General features: G+C 39.2%; 1 protein-coding gene across 1 annotated transcript; it reads right to left on the bottom strand.

Moving 5' to 3' along the window:
• Window positions 1-1,750: 1,750 nt before the first annotated feature.
• LOC133518465 (maestro heat-like repeat-containing protein family member 1) lies at window positions 1,751-22,149 on the bottom strand. Its single transcript, XM_061852170.1, has 12 exons — window positions 21,764-22,149; window positions 21,506-21,683; window positions 20,883-21,054; window positions 15,782-15,971; window positions 12,226-15,064; window positions 10,685-10,838; window positions 9,819-10,079; window positions 9,182-9,396; window positions 6,145-6,342; window positions 4,835-5,114; window positions 4,284-4,521; window positions 1,751-2,277 (listed from the first exon to the last, which is right to left on the bottom strand). Exons 1-12 carry the CDS (start codon window positions 21,792-21,794, stop codon window positions 2,093-2,095), a joined length of 4,941 nt encoding a protein of 1,646 aa, XP_061708154.1. The 5' UTR covers window positions 21,795-22,149; the 3' UTR covers window positions 1,751-2,092.
• Window positions 22,150-23,080: the final 931 nt, after the last annotated feature.

The raw sequence follows: 23,080 nt of genomic DNA, 5'->3' as shown, positions 1-23,080 counted from the left end.
TACGAAAATAATAAGCGTGAGCACTCTATGCTTACTTAAGGGTAAGGACAAGGGTAAAAATTAGGTCAAAAATCCCGAGATCCCGTAATACTATAGAGAAAAAAGTGCGCTTAGAATGCTAACACAAGTAACAAAACTGATGTATGCCAGTTTTCTTACTTAATAAATACCTAATAAGTTGTATGGGAGGTATGGTAAAACGTATTAATAAGTTTTATCTTCGCCCTAAAAGTTAATACCATCAAGTTTACATTTTATTTAGTTTTTATCAATGTATGGAGTGAGCACTCTAGGCATTCTTATTTCACAGACTTATTTAAAAAGATATCACATTCAAATAGCGTTCACTATAAATATACGTTATCTATAAGCATAATGCATCTTAATAACTATTATAAGTTATAAGATATAATAGTTAATAATAAGGTAACACAAAAAAACAGTTAAGTAACATATTTATTTCTTTTTTTTTTAACAATTTCAGTCTCTTACATTTTAATATTCATATTTACGTAATAGTGCAGTTTGCGAATAAAAAATAAATAATCTTACAACTCTAATAATCAAATCATAAAAATAATTACAATTTCAACTTCAACGTTTAGATATTTAAAAAGACGAAACACTTTAAACGCGTAAGCTCATATAATTGTATACAGTCCAGAAAAAACCGCAATAACTATACAAAAAAAATCTACATTTCTGACTATATAAATATCCATAAAAACTGGTAAAATTATAATATGACTGGTTTTTGACCTAAAATAACATTAAACCCCAATTTCATTCAATTCTGCAGTAAGCTGTATTCTAAGAATAAAAATAATATCTATATACCCTTATGAACATCTGCATATTTAAGCTTAGAAATAAATTAAAAGAGGAAAAATTTACTGCCGTGGGTGGGACTTGAACCCACGACCACTAGATCGCTAGCCCGTGCTCTTCCATCTGAGCTACTAAGACCGTACCCAATACAGCGAATATTTCCAAAATATATGAGCCCCTAGCGACATCTATCCGTAAGTTCTTAAACGGTAACTGGAATTCCAAGTCATATTTGAAATTCACCAGTAACGTCAATCACATAATACATTAATTTTAATTTGTTTGCTTAATAGCATCGTTCACAGACATTTTTGCTTGATACAAAATTAATCTGTATATTTGTAATAACTTATAACTTTAATGCACTTCCAGTAATCCATCTGCTTAGACACAACGTAGTCGACCGCCAAGTTTATATGAGATGTTGTGTGGCCGTAGGTTGCCTTCCCACTGAGGCGGAGACGAGGGGAGGAGAGAGATATGAATTGCTCCGCTGGATTGCAATCTCCTCTTAAATTTGCATCTCTCCTCGTCTGAAGAGTGGTAAGGCAACCACATTTACAGTGTCAACAGTAGGAGCGGGTGCAAACTTAGCGTGGTCGAAGTCTTATAATTGCAAAATGTATGAAAAGAGCCATGGAAATTAGACGAAACCGCAAACATATTTTCAGAGAAAAAAAGGATGAGGGTCGGGCGACGAATCTTATTATAAGACGTTTAGAAGTAAATTTTAATAAAGCAGTTCAATACATTGTGTCAGAAACTGAAGTTTTTTACATATTTTTGACAAATATTCGCGTTTAATACAGAGTTCAGAATGAAGTTATTTCTTGATCGAGGAAACATTTTGATTGTGTCTACAGTGACAAGAATCAACAGCAGCGTTTACAACAGTTTCTTGTACTGAACACCCTTGTAATAATATATCGGCGCGGGTCAATCGATCACCTCAACCAGACATATATTAGCCCAGGGCCAAGGCAGCGTACTGTCGGCCTATTGGATCAGTGTCATTGATGACAAACAGGAGACGAGACTTACGAAACTAAGAAGTAAATTTTAACACAGAAATTTTAATAAATTTTATCAGAAAGCAAAATTTTTGACACAAGAACTATCCCGCGAGGGTCAGACAAATGTTCGCGAACTCCATATTATTTATTATGAACAGGATAGCATTTTGTTTTTATTTATTATAACAGTAAACATGTGTTTAAAATCGTTTGTTAAACAAAACACCCTTGTACAAATATATCGGTGCGGGTCAATCGCTGGCCTCCACCAGACATGTGTTAGCGAGGGCCATGGCGGAGTTCTGCCGCACGATGGGGTTGGCGTCCTTGATGAGGGTCAGCAGGCGGCTCCTGGCGGCGGCCGCCACGCCCGCGTCCAGCTCCGCGGCGTCCGGGTGCTGCTCCGATATGCGGTGGAGCTCCGCGTACAGGAGCCCTGGAAATAATGTCCAATAACCAAAAACGAAAACAATAACCGGTAATAAATAAATCAATATGATGGGACAAAAAACGCGATTAAACGCAGTTCTTTTAGCCGTTTTAGGCTGAGAGGATCTAAGAATAAAATAGAGCACTTTACTGTACAGATGTTCACTGCAGGATATTGGGACCGTGCGAAGTGCATGGTGGGGGTAAGTAAAGCGATCCCAGCGCATAAGATGGTAAAATTTTTAACTAACTGCGGATAGCGTCTTTAACATTTCGTACAATTATATGGCTCGAAATGAAACTTTGATTTACGATTACTCCTGAAATATTCATTTCAATTGTATGGTGTAAGGGACCATTGTAATCTGTATGAAATGCTTAATATAACTAACGTATTTATTTTGATAATTGTTAATAATGTATCCATGTAAATAGCTTTGCAAATGCCACATATTACGTGATCTTTTTCTAGAAGGAAAGAATTGATATTGTAAGTTATCCTTAAAAGATAGATATTTAACATCGCGAACTTTTTTGTAGACCTATGAATGAGAAACAACCCCATCATACATTGTGTTGTTATAGCTCAAACGGATTAGGCAGCGTTTTCGATTAAAGCTCCTAGCCAGCGTGATTTTTTCCGACAACATCGTTATATTTCAAACAATTTACACAAATCCTTAACAAGTTATATACTTAAACCTTCCTCAAGAATCACTCTATTGATAGATGAAAGTCGTATGAAAATCCGTTCAGTAGTTTTTAGTTTTGGAGTAGTTTTATAATTATAAGATGTAGTGAATTGACGTTTTCCCCTAGACTTGCGGACACTAGGTTGCGTGACAGTCGTGCACGCTCCCAATACGTTCCCACCAAGGAATTCCACAACGATCGGTTATGCGCTACCCTTATCCAAGTGGGTTATATGAGCAATGTACCCCTCCGACTGCCAAGTGCGGAAACTTTTACACGTGTCTGCTAATTTCTCATTTGATCTTGTTGGAAAACTCATGAGCAGAATTAACTAAATAGGTACCTTCTTTGAGCGACTTCATGACTTCTTATGAGACCCATTGTGAACGCCCACGTATTTGTGAATTATGCCATTACTATTTTATTATTGTCACTCAAATCCTTACTTATCAATAAGAAGGATGAGGCTTCACATCCTCCCTTACTTACTGCTGTGGCGCAGCGACCCGAAGTGGATCTTGGCCTTCGACACCAAAGACCGCCATGCTTTTCTGTCCAAAGCCGTTTCTGTCCCGTCGACGCCGCCGAGTTCGCTAAGGTCTTTTTGCACTTCATCTCTCCAGCACAATGTAATATGTAGTTAACACCACTTTGTATATTATACTTGGCCACACTACTTGGCGCCTCATTTTCCAAGCCAATATATTTTAACATTTGTAACATTTATTCTTATCTGTCAATAAAGGCGGGTGAGGCTTCATCTCCTCCCTTGCACAGTGTAAATAGTTGACACTCTGTATACACTTGGCCACACTGCTTGGCATCTCATCCGCCAACTGACGCAGCAATGCCGATAGAAACTCGGCGAGGTAGAGCAGGCCTTCGTCTAGAATGCTATTGTACCACAAAAATATTATTCTTACCTATCAATAACGGCGGGTGAGACTTCATATCCTCCCTGGGACAGTGTAAATAGTTGACACTGCTCTGTATACACTTTGCCACACTGCTTGGCATCTCGTCCGCCAACTGATGCAGCAACGCCGATAGAAACTCGTCGAGGTAGAGCAGGCCTTCGTCTAGAATGCTATTCTACCAAAAATATTTATTCTTACCTATCTATTATAGATAATAATAAAGGCGGGTTAGATTTCATATTCTCCCTTGCACAATGTAAATAGTTGACACTACTCTGGATACACTTGGCCACACTGCTTGACATCTCGTCCGCCTACTGACGCAGCAACTTCGATAAAAACTCGTCGAGGTGGAGCCGGCCTTCGTCAAGATTGCTATTCTACCAAGAATATTTATTCTTACCTATCAATAACGGCGGGTGAGGCTTCATCTCCTCTCTCGCACAGTGTAAATAGTTGACACTACTCTGTATACACTTGGCCACACTGCTTGGCATCTCGTCCGCCAACTGGCGCAGCAACGCCGATAGAAACTCGTCGAGATACAGTCGGCCTTCGTCTAATAGGTGCGTTTGGATGAGATCGTTGGATTTCTTTACGTTGAAGATCTTAAATATCTGCTTGAGGGTGAATTTGCTTGCCTGTAATAATAAATAAATATCATTCATGGCGTCTTTTGCTAACTCGTTTGTGAATTGGTTCACAGGTTTCGGTACTCAGTATTTTATTTATTTATTTTATTTTAGCGTCCAATACATAAAAAATATAAAATAATGTGCTAATGGAAGACTATTTCATGTCAGTAGATCCTAGAAATAGGATGAAAAGTCTCTCACACCAACCAAGGTTAGGGCCGATAAAATATGTATGTATAGGTATTTAGGTAATAGGTATGTATGGGCCTTAGTTGTCTGAAAATAAATGATTTTTATTTTTATAACTACAAAAACTTACTCTCACTACAGCCGGGTTGTTATCACACAAATGCAGCAGGAAACAAGGCAGCGAGCTCACGGCCTGCTCGACCAGCTCGCCCTTAACCAGCCCTGCTATAATACCGAACAGCCTAATAGAACTCTCTCGAAGCTGTCCGGACTCTGTGTTCATGAATGGTCGTATTTTCTGGGAGATAGAGAGGAGTTCCCGATCGTGTTCTTTGTCGAGTTTGTCTAGGTCGAGGAGCAGGCGGCTTAGGCCTTGAATGGCCGCTAGAGGCACGTTTTCTGTTGATTTTCTGTAAAGAACCAACGAGAAATATATGCATCAACTTCAGTAAGATTATAACCGTTCTTATCCATTTATTTTCTACAAAGGCTATGGTGAAATATTAAGGAAGGGCCATATTCTATAAGGAATTCAAAAATTATACGTAATTTAACAAAAGAAAAGATTTTCCAGTTATTCAGATAAATATGGACTGTTCACCTAAATGCGTGTCAGCAAAGAGAATAAAATTTCAACTAAAATATAAAACTTAAGGTTATTTTTGACGTTGATTCATGGGAGTTGTAAGGTTACAGAAAAGGATAATCAGCAAGTTTTTCATCGAACTGAGTTACAATTTTGTATACCTTATATAGATATTATGGGATATGTATAAGAGAGGGTTCAGAAACCAGTTGAATTTCCAAACCATTATCATGTACTTGGCGCTAAACCTTTTAATTTCGGTTTCGTCGGGAAAAATATTTTTAAGCCGGTTTTTAGGAGAATATTTCCATAAAGTTCTTGTCAGATAAGAATAAAAACCGGTTTCTTCCTATGTCGGTGTCTTTGTTTACGCGGCACACTGCCGGCCGGCCGTCTCGTCGCTCTTCGAATAAACCGGTTTATTTAGGTTACAATAAAGTTCTTAAGACGTTCGCGTTCGTACGAAAGTTCGGTACAAAACTAAAATAAACCGGTATTTACCGCTATTTTTAAAACCTGTTCTAAGCCTTGGACTTTTTTTTCCAAAATAGTTGTACAGCATAACAGTATAATATACTAAGTCACTGCAAAACTACAAAAAAAAAAAAAAATAGGTGAACTAATAGTATTATGTACAATTACTAATTAAGCATCGACTATTTCTAGGCAGGTTACCACACTAAGACATAACAAGCACATTCAAACTGTTGCAGGACGTGCATCCATCCTCTCACAGAACCTCAGCAATACATCTCGCACTTCGCTCAACCTGCCAGCAAATAAATCACACTCCGGCGCTGATGCTAAGAGCGCATTCAGGAGGCGGAGGAGGAAGACTTTTAGCACTGTCTTACTGTGTAACTGGCGCGTCGATCCCCTGGCTCAGCGCGGACAGCGCGCCGGGCAGCGCCTGCGCGCGGTGCTCGGGCCGCAGCCGCGCCACGCCCGCCGCGCCGCGCAGGCACGTGGCGCGCACCCGCGGGTGCTCGTCCTTCCAACCGATGCTTAAGATGGCGAGCACGGTTTCTATGAGGACTGGGTTGTCGTTGCATCTGGGAGAAGATAATAAATACTTCTTATAGACCGCGGGCTGGTAATATCGATGGCATAAGGGCGATGTGTAATGAAACCTAGCGGACGTCAGCGGCCGCTCCGTTGGTGGGTTGAGGGGTCATATAAATTTGTACCTGGACCGCGGTCTAATAGGGACATTACGCAAATTGATTTATGGCGTAATTGCACTGGGCCAATTCTGGGCCAAACCAACATATCGTCAGGTGACAAACAAAACTCACTAATTAATAAAAAACAATTTAACAAAAATCAACCTTATTTTAGTGGTAATATGGTTCATAATGGCTATGAACTTGTGGTAGTAATTAGTGAGTTTTGCTTGTCACCTCACGATATGTAAGACAAAATCTACGTCTCCGCCGAGTCAAAATACCGACTTGTTAGGCATTGGCGAATACATTCAATGAACAATTTGTTAATTGCACCCTAAGACCTAAAATTCAGTTTTAAATTCTTACAGTAAGATATTTTCTTGTACCTTTGGTTTTAAAGTTAAGTTACCGCTATGTTGTCAAACATTCAACACCGGCCTGGCGGCTTAGGTATGTCTAAGTATGTACAAAAATACTTGTTACTTTCAACTTTTCCACTTGGAACGAGAACAATTAAATCATTTGAAATTGGAGCTATTTAGTTGAAAAATATTTGTCCATAGGTCACACTGACATACTAAGTCACCTTAGGTAGGTATTAAGATAAAGATAGTTTATTATTCAAGTAGGCATATTACAATGCGCAATAACCCTACACCCCTGACCCGAGAAGATTTAAATCCCCCCTCAAATGGAGGAGGGTATCCCAATATGGACCGGCAAGAAACTCGGCGGCACACATCTTTTCAAAACATTACATCTTCTTCGTTCTTCTACAGCCCCTCGGGATACTACTTTAGGTAATAAAGCCGGTTTGCAGCGAGCGATGGACGAACTGAGTATAGGGGCTAGTTCAGGATGGTGTTTCTTGAGCCATGTTCTACTAGTCAAGGAAGATTACACCTATATTACATCCCAATAAGGTCTACATTACCTGTAAGTGAGCGCAGCATGAGCGGCAGCGTGCGCCGCGGCTCTCTGAGGAGGTAAAGCGCTCCTTGCATGTACAGCCACTCGGGATACTAGTTTAGGTAACAAAGCCGGTTTGCAGCGAGCGATGGTGTTACATGGGTCATGTTCTACTAGTCAAGGAAGATTACACCTATATTAAATCCCAATAAGGTCTACATTACCTGTAAGTGAGCGCAGCATGAGCGGCAGCGTGCGCCGCGGCTCTCTGAGGAGGTAAAGCGCTCCTTGCATGTACAGCCACTCGGGATACTAGTTTAGGTAACAAAGCCGGTTTGCAGCGAGCGATGGTGTTACATGGGTCATGTTCTACTAGTCAAGGAAGAATACACCTATATTTCATCCCAATAAGGTCTACATTACCTGTAAGTGAGCGCAGCATGAGCGGCAGCGTGCGCCGCGGCTCTCTGAGGAGGTAAAGCGCTCCTTGCATGTACAGCCACTCGGGATACTAGTTTAGGTAACAAAGCCGGTTTGCAGCGAGCGATGGTGTTACATGGGTCATGTTCTACTAGTCAAGGAAGAATACACCTATATTTCATCCCAATAAGGTCTACATTACCTGTAAGTGAGCGCAGCATGAGCGGCAGCGTGCGCCGCGGCTCTCTGAGGAGGTAAAGCGCTCCTTGCATGTACAGCCACTCGGGATACTAGTTTAGGTAACAAAGCCGGTTTGCAGCGAGCGATGGTGTTACATGGGTCATGTTCTACTAGTCAAGGAAGAATACACCTATATTACATCCCAATAAGGTCTACATTACCTGTAAGTGAGCGCAGCATGAGCGGCAGCGTGCGCCGCGGCTCTCTGAGGAGGTAAAGCGCTCCTTGCATGTACAGCCACTCGGGATACTAGTTTAGGTAACAAAGCCGGTTTGCAGCGAGCGATGGTGTTACATGGGTCATGTTCTACTAGTCAAGGAAGAATACACCTATATTACATCCCAATAAGGTCTACATTACCTGTAAGTGAGCGCAGCATGAGCGGCAGCGTGCGCCGCGGCTCTCTGAGGAGGTAAAGCGCTCCTTGCATGTACAGCCACTCGGGATACTAGTTTAGGTAACAAAGCCGGTTTGCAGCGAGCGATGGTGTTACATGGGTCATGTTCTACTAGTCAAGGAAGAATACACCTATATTACATCCCAATAAGGTCTACATTACCTGTAAGTGAGCGCAGCATGAGCGGCAGCGTGCGCCGCGGCTCTCTGAGGAGGTAAAGCGCTCCTTGCATGTACAGCCACTCGGGATACTAGTTTAGGTAACAAAGCCGGTTTGCAGCGAGCGATGGTGTTACATGGGTCATGTTCTACTAGTCAAGGAAGAATACACCTATATTACATCCCAATAAGGTCTACATTACCTGTAAGTGAGCGCAGCATGAGCGGCAGCGTGCGCCGCGGCTCTCTGAGGAGGTAAAGCGCTCCTTGCATGTACAGCCACTCGGGATACTAGTTTAGGTAACAAAGCCGGTTTGCAGCGAGCGATGGTGTTACATGGGTCATGTTCTACTAGTCAAGGAAGAATACACCTATATTACATCCCAATAAGGTCTACATTACCTGTAAGTGAGCGCAGCATGAGCGGCAGCGTGCGCCGCGGCTCTCTGAGGAGGTAAAGCGCTCCTTGCATGTACAGCCACTCGGGATACTAGTTTAGGTAACAAAGCCGGTTTGCAGCGAGCGATGGTGTTACATGGGTCATGTTCTACTAGTCAAGGAAGAATACACCTATATTACATCCCAATAAGGTCTACATTACCTGTAAGTGAGCGCAGCATGAGCGGCAGCGTGCGCCGCGGCTCTCTGAGGAGGTAAAGCGCTCCTTGCATGTACAGCCACTCGGGATACTAGTTTGGGTAATAAAGCCGGCTTGCAGCGAGCGATGGACGAACTTAGTATGGGGGCTAGTTCTAGGATGGTCGTGCTGGGGTCGCCGTGCTCGACGCTTAGACAGAGAGAACAGGCTTCTTTCACCTGGAACAATAGTTTTACATTTATAAAAGAATTAGCGTAAATAGTTGAAGAATGTAAACGATACAGGGAAAGATTTTTAAGGCTGATAGGGAGCAGTATTTAGTAGAAAAAATTTACTAGTGTTACATTATCTGTCAATAACTGTCCAGTGTCGTGTGTAGGACCAGTCACGTGTAGGGTGTGGTGTATGTAATAACATACAATCAAATTTATTATTCAGTTATAATTTCTAAGAAGCTAATTAATTGTGATTCAAATCAATTGTGATGTAGTAAATTTTTTCTACGCTAAAAGATTGTCGAAAAAAACCACGTAGACTGACTAAGAATCAGCCGAAATTGGTGCAAACAAATTAAAATAGGTATTGAACTATTGACAGCTGAACTAAATGTAAACAGTCATAAAATAGTCTGTAAACGTACCTTAGAACACCCCGATCTGTCTAAAAATGCATTAAACGTGTTAATAGTGATCTTCGCAGGCGATAGCCTGATAGAGTCTCTATTCGGGATGAACCCAAAGCGTTCTTGGGACTTCTTCTGAGCCGGTGCGTAGGCGGGAGGCTCGGCCTCTATGTAACAGGCTAATGTTGTGTAGAGCACAGCGAAAAGGTCCGTGAATTTGGACTCGCAGATCGGGTTCATGGACTCCTCTTGAAGCATCTCTCCGAGGGCGCTTATTAGCTGAAACGAAATGGCGAATTTAATATTTTTTGTTTCGAACGTGTCGGTAGGAATAAGTTGTGGGAAAAAGCATTGTACCTATTATTTATATACGCACTACAGTACTGTTTTAAAAGTGTGAGCAAAATATGTTTTAGGCAAAAATTATCTTTTGGTACAAGTACAAGCTTTTATCGCTGACTGTACTTTTCTTTCCACAGGCAACTAATACTCATGGAAACAACTCTAAAAACCTAAACACAATTAGGTTGCGTTGTTTTGTCACAGAGTTCCCATGGCCACCTCCTGTTTCCATCATCAGATCAGCTCGATGGTACCATAGTATTGTATTGTTACCCGACTTACATATGTATGCAAAATTTCAGCTCAATCGGAAACCGGGGTGTGGATCAAATTTAGCTTTCAAGATTTGACCCACGCAAACATACATACATACTAACAGGGCAAGTTATCAATACACAACAAGAAACAGGGGCCAGGTAAATCATGTAAATGCACAGAGTTAGCCAACCAAAAGTAAGTAAGTAAGTAAATATTCTTTATTGCACCAACAATTATACATTTTACATACAAAAAAATACATATAAAAGTATTGGTATACTTACAGTCAAAGGCTGTAACGCCGCGATATGGTTCTCCGTGATATGATACGGGTCTTCGTACAACTCTATAGATCCCATGAGACGTAGGAAGTTGTCCACGATGGCGTTCGCTAAGCCTTCGTCTCGCGCTAGATGGCGCCAGCATCTGACTACCGATCTGAAAGTGGAGACGTTGCTGATTTCTTGGAAACCATTGACCGAAGCGTCAGCGAAGTTCACCGTTTTATCTCGGGCAGACCAGATTTTATGACTCTCCACCAGATTTTATGATTAAATAGGTTTTTTGTTAATCCAGTTTTTAGAATTAAAAAAAATGCGGTAATTAGCATAAAGGACTTAAGCACCAATGGCGCTTAAAACCATTGTGAGTTCACTGTGATAACGACTGAACGAACTAAGAATTTTTCACATTTACATTGTCTAAGCTTAACGTGAGATATACAACTCACAGAGCCACTAGTGAGACTGAGAATATACTACAAGAACTTTACAAACAGAACGTTGCGTTTGACTAGATTATTCGTTGAACTCCTTATGCAGGTGATTCTCTTGAAAGTAGCTCAACAGCTGTTTCCAAGAGAATCTTTCTGAAGAAAGAGATGGCATATTTCAACGTGATGTCATTCAGGATATTTTCTCACCTTAACAGAATGGCTTAGACTAGAGAGGTTGTCCTTATTTTGACATCCAAACAGATGGCGCTGCACTGCGCAATATGTTTTGCTATCACTGAATTGTCAAACGTCAACTTTTGACAATCAGAGTTACCGCAAAATGTATGGAGCTGTGCAGCGCCATCTCGTTTACCTCTCAAAGTCACGTCACGTTAGTCACGAAATTGTCTAAGATTTTAGGCATCTTACTCAATTGATGTATCTTCGCCTAGACGGAACGTCCTGATTTACTGTAAAGTCCTCGCTTTCACAGATTTTAATACACGAAACCAGGCAGAAACTTTTATCTAAAATTTAATTAGCAGTGCCTCTTTAATCGCCAATAATAGGAGTACAACATTGGTACAAGATTTTTTAGGGTTCCGTACCCAAAGGGTAAAACGGGACCCTATTACTAAGACTCCGCTGTCCGTTTATCCGTCCGTCCGTCCGTCTGTCACCAGGCTGTATCTCATGAAGCGTGATAGCTAGACAGTTGAAATTTTCACAGATGATGTATTTCTGTTGCCGCAATAACAACAAATACTAAAAAGTACGGAACTCTCGGTGGGCGAGTCCGACTCGCACTTGTCCGGCTTTTTTTTTGATAGGTGTAAGTAAATAATATGGGTTGGTTAATTTATGTTACTCTCTTGCCTATGCGGGTAAAGTAAACAAATATACAAGGTGGCCAAAAAATATGTGCATTCCCGTTGCCAGGGAGGTTTTGGGATTATACTGAGCAACTTTTACTATGGGACCAACCTCGAAATCGCGAAAAAATTGTTTACCCTCCCATAGAAAATGGACCAGCTAAAATGTTTGAAACAGCCAGAATTTTTTTCACAAATTTTTTTTGCCACCGTGTATAGGAATGTAAAAGCAACTCACTCTTTAAAAGGCAGCCTCTGCGCCAACAACATAGCAGTAACCGCATTAGTATGATGCCCCGACAACGACAGCAGCGGCGCCATCAGTTTCTCTCTCGACACCTCGCCCACCCGATCCATAGTCCCCAACACCACTTCCACTATCCTCTCTATACATTGGAACAAATCCTGACCTCTTTTAATAAACAGGGCGTCTAAAACCGCACTAATACCCTCGCTTCTTAACTCCTGGTCATCATAACCTTCTAGCAAACTTTCAACAAACTGCATTGTATGATGATGAGGTATTTTAGGAGATATAACGTCACATAACACCATGCAGTAATCATTTATCATTCCTAAATCATTCGTGAGGACATTCTTTTGCATTTCGGCTAAATCGGCCATGCATTCATCGTTAGGTTCTATTGTATGGCCTTCGTATAAGTCTTGGATTTGTATGATTAGTTTTATGCAATCTATTGTGGTCAGTCTGACTGGGAAATTTGTATCGGCGATTCCTGGGACGATGAGTCCAAGTAGATAACCCATTTGCCCAAATTTGCTTGGAGTTTCATAGTTGAGTTTAACATTTTTGATGAAAGTGTCGAACATGACTTGTAATATCAATATTGATGCAGTTCTGATTTCATCGTTTTCATGTCGAAGCCATTCGAGTAGCAATCCGATCAAATCATCAATCGTGCTAAGGCAAGTGGACTGTATGATCAGTTCTTGAATCAGTCTATGTAGCAATGACAAGCTGTCATTTAAAGTTTTAGCTAATAGATCGTTTCTATCACCATTCCCTTCCATTTCATATTTCCTTTTATATGAGGAAAGTTCTCCGAAGACGCTGTTGAATAAAATGCGGAGAATCGTGTTTCTTTCTTCAGGTAGTATCCCTTTTTGTAGTTTAGTTAATGCTTTAGAAGCTTTGACAATCATTGGATACAGTTCCACGTTACGTTTTTCTAGGTTTGAGTTGTAGATCTGCTCTAAAACTGCGTTAAGCAACTGCCATCGGTTCCTTAAAGTGATATTATGGTGTGACGCTGGATATAATGCTTTGCTTATTTCGTATAGCGTAGTTATGCTGGCTTTACATAAGTCAAACTGTGGATTAGACTTCAAAATTTCATAGAGAATCGCCGTAACATTCTCCCCGAGTCTTGCTAAAACGTGAACATCCAAGCAATTATGAGCTACTTTTCCGTAGCAAATAATAATGGTGTATTTAACAATGCCAAGCTCAACGTCGCTTCTAGACGCTCTTGATGATAAGAAATTAAGCAATTTGCTGCTCCTTCTAGCTTCGTTATCCTTGTAAGCTGCATCTAGCTCGTTTAAAACGAATTCTCCATGTTGCCTTGAAGCTATACCTATGGCTTCACTGACATAATCAGAAATCTCCATTGGTATTGATCTCAACTGATGCAGAATCAGTTTTAGCACTTTTTCCACAACAGCAGCATTAGACATGTGGCAGGAAAGAATAGCTAAATACTGAAGAGATACTCCTTTAATCATATTTGCCTGCTTTTTCCCGTTGATCTGTTGGGATAGTAAAGTGGCAATCGTTTCTACCCACTTATTGTTGTTCACCTGTTCCACTGCTGACACCAGGAGATCAAGCAACATCCCATGCCATTGATCTTGAGATTCGTTCTTTTCTACAAACTTTAACAGCCTCTGAATCTCAACAGTCCAGGAGTTCTTTAAATTCTTATGAACATCGCCTGAATATTCCTCCAAAAACAACAATAAGTTCCTGTTCCTTTCGATCTCCTCAGGGACAGCTATATGGGTAATGCATCTAATGAAAACAAGGTCTGGAGAGCATTTTAGCTCAACAGGTTTCTCGTTTTGATCTTCAACAATTACATCTGAATTATTCTGGAGTAAAGACGTCAAGCAATGGCTGACGGTCGACATGGAAGGAGTGAACTCTTCAACCGTCAAAGCGTTGAGGAGTAAATTACGCAGAGGGGTTCTTACGCTGGTCACAGTATTGCACATCAACACTAAAGAACTCTTACACGTATCGTGCAAATCTGTGAGCTCATGTTTCGGGATATTCCCTACTGGTTCGAAGCCACAATGTTTTATTATGAACTCGACCATCGCGAAATCTTCTGCAGCCGTTATACAGTTTCTATAAACCAATCCTACAATTGCTTTCACAAGGAGTTTCTTCATTTTAAGCCCTTGCTCGTTCGCTATCATAATTTTTAGTAAAACAATAAACTTCGATGCGTATCTTTCAATAAATATCTGTGAAGACGTGATCAGATGAGTGAGAACGATGACAGCTTTCATTCTGTCTTTTTCCTGATTATTCTTACACTGGTGTAAAAGCCCTTCGACAGTTTGGTCAGAAAACTGCGTGGTCATATGATCGAAGCAACGTAGTACTTCGAAATGGTTTTTCACTGTATGCGGCTGATCATAATCAGGTTCTAAGAGAACTAAATTGAAAAGGACATGATTTATTGAGTTTATTACGCTGTCTTGCAAAGTTAATTTCGGGTTGAGAGGCGAAGGTGTGAGTAAGTACGATATACATTGACTGACGTAGTATAGATTCAGTTGCGGCCTTCTGTAAAGACTGAGTAATGAAAGCATGAATTTATTGACAGTATCATTAAACTGTCTTTCAGATATGAGTCTAGTGATGGGGCCTAAAGCCTCCAGTACGGACTCGGCGACTCTAGGCTCGTTAGAAGGCAGCCATTGGTTGTATAAGACGTCGAATATCAGACAGAATTCGGTGACAAAGTTGTCTTTGATGGAGGTTATGTTGTCGTTTTCGACGTTGTCGCCGATCTGCTCTGATACGGCGACCGCGAAGTGGCCGAATGCTGTGAAAGGAGAAAGTAAAGTTATAAAAGGCATATATTAAACTTGTTTTTATTCACACTTGCTTTTAACCTCGTAATGCACAACATATATTTAAGACAAGCGGTCAAGCGGCAAGTCATAATTTTGCTTTTAAATTTTACTCCTAAATAAGGTTTGATTTACTTAGTTGACTTTGGGAGCCGGTCGTTGCGAATACTGCGATAGAACATTGGACCTTGAAGGATAAATACAACAATAAAAACAGACTAAATTCCGTACATTGCTGAATGATATGTATGACTCTTTTGAACCGTGTGTTCAAATTCTTCGCATTGCTTAATTGAAATTGGCCATTTAAGAGGCGGGTGGGTACTAAGCGTAACTTTTGCTGCTTGCATAAGCAGCAATTGTAGAGACCAACATGCGGCACCGTTTCACACGTTTTTACCTTCATAAATATGCTCAAAATATACTTTTCTGCCCTCCGGGCGGAAAGCTTCAACTTTGCTACCGCTGCGCTAAACGAAGTTACCGCTATATCCGCCTCCATCGAGCAGAAAAATAATATGCGCACCACGGGAGGAATCGTAAGACATTCCATCCCGCGTGTTTGCCAATTTTACACGCGGCACGAAATGTCCTACTTTTCCTCCCTTGGGACACAAAGAACAAATTATTAGCTAGAGGACCTAGAAGAAACTTTTATCGTTCGAGAAATCCCCTAAGTTTGTACTAACCGTAAGCAAAGGCCTGTTTGTTGGCGTTCTGACGCAGCAGCGGCAGCAGGGGCAGCATCTTGGACAGCACTTCTTTAACATGTGGCACTGTTGCACGAGTGTTGACTGCTGCCAACGTGCCCAGCGTGTGTGCGATCGTGTAGTGAGGCACGGACGATGCTGGCAGCTGGTTTATGAGCGAGCGGAGGACCTGGAACGATTGGAAATGAGAATAATCTGGTCTGATCTTACCCTTCTTATAAAGGAATAATACTACTAAAAAAGCAGTTACCAACCTTAAAACATTGCTAGGTTTCATGGAGGAGCTGGGGTGGTTAGAGTATTTTACCCCAAATAAACCCACGGACTAACTACCCTACTTAACTTATGTCATCATACAAGTCCAATAAAAAGCACATGTCAATCGACTCCAAACACGTTGGCATATGATAAATATTTTTAATGAGCATTTCGTCAGAGCATACCTAACTAGGTACTAATCATAAACATGCCAGGAATTCGATTTTAGTCAGATGATTTCATGCTATGGCTTGAAACAATAACATTATGTTTAACCAAAATTCGTTTATTTATACACATATTTATACACTTCAGTGGAATACTTCTAAAACTGCAATGATGAAAATTGTATTTTATCTTGTAGCATAATAAAGGTAATTTATTTTTAAGATATGCCAATAGTATCACATTTATCCTTTACCCAGACACACTACAGGGTTATTTTTGAGCAGTTAGCCATACGGTAATATAAATTGCGAAAAGTCCCTAAAAAAATCTTAGTGAAATAAAAATTATACATCTTATTATATATGTCAAGTTGTAGCTACTTTTTGAAATCCGAATATTCAACGCGTGCTTGGTCACCCTAAAGTACGCACTCGGTGGCGGGGCAGGGAGGCATGGCACACTCCGTCCGATTCTGACGTCCGTCCGATGTTGAGCGAGACAACGCTATGCGCGTATTAAGCGACGTCCCGCTCGCACGTCGGAGCATTTTTTCACATTTTCCTTCATAAGTCAATTTTTTCACTATGAAAAAAAAATTGTTTTGTAATGTTCAATTTGAGCCCTTTCAAATGATACCTCACTTGACCTAGTAAGTAGACTTTGAAATTTTGCCCCCTCTTTATATTGGGCATTTTCCATAATTAATATAAATAAAATAAAAAAATTGCACTTCCAATATATCTGGGTTAGCGTTGTTCATTACTATTCCAAATTTCAAATCGATAGCTTAAGTACTTCTCGAGATATTTAGCAATGTGACAGACGGACGGACGAACAGAGTAGCACCATAAGGGTTACTTTTGTACCTTTTTGGTACGGAATCCTAAAAAGAAAGAGGAAAAAAAAAGAGGGTAGTTTTTCTTGCAATCGAGCGAACCAGCACAATTTGCCCACGAGACCCGTATAACCTTCGTAACTAGAGGGGTCACTAAACGCGTCGTCCATCCAACCTGTTAGCTTAACTGCTCGGCGAGCCATATGGATGACACTCTATGCTGCGTGTTATTATGATTACGATGGAGCGCAGGTACGTAGTACTTTGTATAGCCACTGTAACTTGGACCTTGAGGTATTACCCAGTCCATAATTAAGGAAGGCGCTCGTACTGGTTTTCCTTACCGTTGGTCACAGATGCCCTTGATAATCAAGTGGACTTACATTAAAACACAACAGACAAGGCGTTTGCGTTGCCCTGATTGGCTAAGATTCTAGCATCCCTTCCTAGTGTATTGTCAAAGCCATAGCCATAGTATTGCACGAATCGAAACAAACGAGTACAGTGACCATATTTTCTATTTTTGATGGATAAAAATGTCAAAATAACTTTTTAATAATTACCACTTTTTTTCAAAAATTTGCTGTACTGCTAATCCATAATGACATATTCAAATAGCTAAGAGCAGTTAGCTAAAAAGAACCCTGTTTATCCACTTTCGTCGTGGGAGTTTACAGTATTACAATTAGCAAGTATATTTATCACTAAGTTTTTGGCAAAACTTTCATTTTTAGTACAAGCTTTTATCGCTGACTGTACTTTTTTTCCACAGGCAACTAAAACTCATCAGACAATTCTAAAAACTCCAAACACAATTAGGTTGCGTTGTTTCATCACAGAGTTCCTATGGCTACCTCCTGTCTCCATCATCAGATCAGTTTGATGGTACCATAATATTGCATTGTCACCCGACTTTCATATGTATGCAAATTTTCAGCTTCATCGGAAACCGGGAAGTGGATCAAATTTAACTTGCAAGATTTGTCCCATACATACTAACAGGGCAAGTTAAATAAAAGCTTGTAAAATTGGTGCAGTGATATGATAGCGTAGTAACTAACACACCTACACCCAGTTTAACGTAATAAACCCTATGACCGCCAAAGACGTCAACTGACGCACCCGGCTACAACCCAATATCAACATTCGTGCATTGCAGGCGTCCATAGCCTACGGTGACTGCTTACCATCAGGCGGGCCGTATGCTTGTTTGCCACCGACGTGGTATAAAAAAAATTTGCAACAAGGTTCACAAAGACACGCAGCGTACTATAGGCGTGGCGCTCAAAGGTTTGAAGGACTTCCCCGTTTTCTTAAAATATACCTACTTAAACTATAATATGTAGTAAAACCAACATGAAGCTACATATGATTATTTACACAAATGATTCATGTCTTCAGGCGAGCTAAACAATGACAATGGCCTCATTTACATAATCATATGCATGTGCTCTTTCGCTAAACTTGTTATCTGAGGTGTTTGGTTACGTGCGCATATGTTAATAACAAACAGCCTACGGAACAAGCTGGATTTATGAAAGGTTTTTCCACAACAGACCACCTCCAGACCCTAAGTCAAATAATTGAGAAACACACAGAGTTCCAGATACCGCTTTACATATGATTTGTTGACTTTAAAAAAGCTTTTGACTCAATTACTCATACATCTATATGGCAGGCACTAGAGAATCAAGACATTCCAGAAGTATATATACAAGTCATAAAAAAGATCTATGAAAAAAGTACAGCCAGAGTAAAAACAGATAAAATAGGAAGACAGATCCAGATCAATAGAGGGGTAAGACAGGGAGACCCAATGTCGCCAAAGCTGTTCATAGCTGTCCTAGAAGAAATCTTTAAAAATCTTAACTGGGAAGAAAGACGAAAAGGCATCAAGATCAACAACAAATATTTATCGAATCTCCGTTTTGCTGATGACCTGGTAATATTAGCCCACAGTGCAACCGAGCTCAGGACACTACTGCAAGAACTAAATGCACAGAGCCAACAAGTAGGTTTAGAAATGAACGAAGAAAAAACTAAAGTTATGACTAACTCAAAAAAAGTGACTATACAAATAGAGAATACATCATTGGAATATGTCACAGAGTATATCTACCTTGGGAAACAAGTATCTTTCACAGACTGCACAAATAAAGAAATAGCAAGAAGAATTGGACAGACATGGAAGAAATATTGGTCTATGAAGGATATATTCAAGAATAAAATACCAATGAAACTCAAAAAACTAGCCTTTGATTCATGCATACTACCCTGTCTTACATATGGTAGTCAAACATGGTCACTCACAGGAGATCTCATCAAACAAATTCAAGTATGTCAACGGTCAATAGAGAGAAGTGTCCTTAACATAAAATTAACTAACAGAGTTAGAAACATAGAGATAAGAAGGAGAACTAAATTTAGAGACGCGGCAGTACATATTTTAAAGCAAAAATACAATTGGGCAGGGCACATAGCCAGAATGAAAAATAACAGATGGACAAAAATAGCTACGAATTGGAATCCAAAAGTTGGCAAAAGAAAAAAGGGCAAACCAAAAACAAGATGGGAAAAAGACCTCATAGAATCAATAGGAAAAAACTGGAAAGAAATGGCAATAGATAGACAAAAATGGAAGAAAATGCTGGACAAATACCTAAATATAATAGAAAAAGGCGATTCGGAAGAGGCCTAGGTCAAAAGACCTTACGAACATGTTCATAGGAATTGTTAATACAATAAGGAATTGTTAAATAGACTGCCAACAGTTCGTATAATAAAGGCTTTAATAATAATAATAATAATGTTAATGTGTAATGTTAATATTTTATGTTACTCCGGCACAGCTTAGTAAATAATCTGGTATGGAGGTAATCTGTTATCTAGATAAACAACTTTCGCTACATAGAAAAAAATCACGAACATAGTTCAAAAATACACTATTAAAAATGTGTAATTATTTATGCATAACACCTATTAACATGAAAATTTAAAAATTTAAATTTGATTTAATTGGTTACTTATTTTGTTAAAATTGTTGCATTCTTTACATTATTATTACAAACCAGAGTTTTACCCTTCTCTCATCATCAATAATTTGAAATTACACTTAAATCGGTGGATATAAACATGATTACCTTTTATATTGTTTTTATTCAGCTCCCAATATTTAGATTTTGGTTTATATCCCAGTCGATTTAAGTGTAGTGAAACTAACCATGAATCATTCAAAACTGTTACCATAATTTGAAATTATTTACTTTCTAAACCGTGAAGCATACAATAACAAGTAATTTTCTGTTATTTATCAATTTATTTTAAGGAGTACCAACAGCTACAAAAACATTATGCAGACTTAGGTAGCAATACAAAGCCAATCACAGGTACTCACAGATAGAAATGGAATAAACAATATAACAAACTAATATCTTCATAGGTCCAATGTGCATTACAATGTACACTGTGTTACAATCTAATTAGAACCTTTCATAAGACAAATAAAGTAGTGTTTCTTTTATTCCATTGCTTTCTCAAACAAACGAAATTTATCCCAAATAACTATACAACAAGGTTCTAATTAAAAATAGGAAAGTAAGGTTTTACGAGGATATCATATAGGGACATACCAAATCCAGATGTTCATCCAACTGCAACCAGATCTACTGACATATCCATCTCCACAGCAGGATCCGGCTCCAAGCTCTACATTCATTATGCGGAGCTTGTTGCTCATTAACGCTTTTGTTATGGCCTTCTCCAACCACCTACTCAAGAAGATCCTACATTTATAATATTATGGTGTAGGGAAAAACATACCAAGTCCAGATATTCATGTCCAATCGCAACCAGCACTGCTGACGCCCCCATCTGCACAGCAGGATCCGGTTCCGAGTTTTCTGTCATAATGCGGAGCATGTTGCTTGTCAACTCTTCTGCTATGGCCTTGTCCAGCCGCTTAACTTGGTTCACACATGTTTGCTCCAGGACTCTGAGGATTTAAGGTATAGTTGGGTGCCTGGAAAAACTTGGTAACAAGAAAACCTTGCTTGGAGAGCATTAACTTCTTATTTGTAAAAACTTTAATGTATTTTGTTTCTTTATAACAAATACAAATTAAGACAGATAAGGATAAACCAATTTTAAATAAAACATGATCATTTATTTTTCTAGAGGTCTGGATGAATAAATTTACAGTACAAAACAAAGTCACTTTCATGGTAAATATAAAATGGGTACATTTTTGTGCTAATATAAAAGTTCTAACAACAGGACCATTAGTTAAAGGAAAAGTTTTAATTTCACAAGTACAGACATATTATTATTTAACTAGTAATTCTATAAAATATTACGCAATTCAGTCAAATATAAATATTACTATAATCTCGGTAAATATGGGTAGAATATGTTATGATCCATTGATTATCATTACAAATACTCACTTTACAACATTTCCCAAATGTGTACCAGTGACGAATGTCGCGTTCTTATAATAATCACAAAATATTTCTATCACTTCATTCGGGTAGTTATTCGCTATCTTCGTGAGGGACTTTATGACAACGTTGTTGACTGAGTTCTCCTTATCTCCTATAGCATTTATTAACACCGTCACAGTTTCTGCAAACATGTTAGAATTAATTTTGAGAAGCCCTACAAAAGTTAAACATTAAAGGTTTGTAATCCGGATTAATACGAACCTTTTAGTGCTTCCGTTTTTGTTGATGGCATTTTTTCATCGATTTGGGTTATCTCTTTGAAATAATAGTGTAAAATATTGCTGTTTTATGCTTATATTCCTTTCCGTAAGCAACTATTTCACAAACAAGTGACATGACATGACTAAAGTAAATGTGACATTGACAGTGACAGTTCACAGGTGTAGTGTTGCCATAATAATATCTGAAAATACTACCAAAAGGGACCTTAGAGCAAGGGGCCTACCGCGAAAATCGAAATTCGCAAATTGTGGGGATCTTTCTCTTTTACTCTCACTAAGATGTAAATAGAGTAACAAAAAAACTGCCAGCAATTGACGAACTTAGATTTTCACGGTTATAGCCCTGTTATCGTATCGCAATTTCGAAAAATGTTCCTACGATGTTTGATTTGCTAAATCTTCACTCAACCGAACGCGTGTTTCTCAAAAATCTCTTAATTTCTTTAACCTATTGAGAAAGGCATTCTATAGAAGCCATTGGCTAATGATTCAAACAGTCAGGAACCCAAAATAAATCTTATTTACAAACAATACATTCTGGAAATGCCGTCAGAATATGCTGACCACCTGTTAGGTTAGTTACTTCTACTAACCAACATTGTACCACATTCTTGGAAATAGCCTATTCAAATTGGAATAAAAAAAATACAGGTACCTCCTCAACATCAACAACATTATTCTTCGTGCATTAGACCCTTTAAAATGCAGTGTTGTATTCTACCGCATATTTGAATCTAACAAATTCTTCTATCTATCTAGATAAACTTTCTGTTATCCTGTACCCACCGCCTCCGTGGGATTAGTACGTCTTTCACAGGAAACTGTACATATTTTTATAATAAACTTCGCACTGATATTGTGAATTTGCCACTTAACAAATTGAAGTGACACGTACTGTAAATAATTTTATACACGAAAGAGATGCCTTTAAGCCAGTGGCTTGATTTTGAATTTTGATATATGATAAGTTAAAAAAAATGTTATGGTGTGAAATGACTACACTAATGTCCAGTAGAACTGTCGCAAGAGACCATCATATTCTCGCTTGATTGTAGGTATTATTTTATTTTAGTTATGGACGCTTATACGTCTCTAAGTCAATTTAAGCTTGTAATTAGTTACCTCCTTACAAGTAGTATGTTGTCAGGTTTATTATTAATCGTGTGTCAGTCGATCGATCAATAATCTGTTCCTATCAGAACAATTTCACTGTTTCTATAATGAACACACAATGTCAGTCGTTGTACACGTATGTATACACGTAGAGTCTGGCTACCGAAATATTACACAAATATTT

The sequence above is a fragment of the Cydia pomonella genome, chromosome 5 (assembly GCF_033807575.1).
Source record: "Cydia pomonella isolate Wapato2018A chromosome 5, ilCydPomo1, whole genome shotgun sequence".
Taxonomy (NCBI): Eukaryota; Metazoa; Arthropoda; class Insecta; order Lepidoptera; family Tortricidae; genus Cydia; species Cydia pomonella.
Note: the sequence above shows the minus strand (reverse complement) of the source record. Positions and strands in the feature narration are given on the sequence as shown.

What these genes read in the sequence shown, in the direction of transcription:
- LOC133518465 (XM_061852170.1), bottom strand. Translation starts at nt 21,794, where the DNA reads ATGCCATCAACAAAAACGGAAGCACTAAAAG. An exon ending in ACAGATCGGGGTGTTCTAAG is followed by an intron (nt 9,397 to 9,818) that starts GTACGTTTACAG and finishes CTATTGTTCCAG; the next exon opens with GTGAAAGAAGCCTGTTCTCT. An exon ending in ATCGACGCGCCAGTTACACA is followed by an intron (nt 5,115 to 6,144) that starts GTAAGACAGTGC and finishes GGTTCTTTACAG; the next exon opens with AAAATCAACAGAAAACGTGC.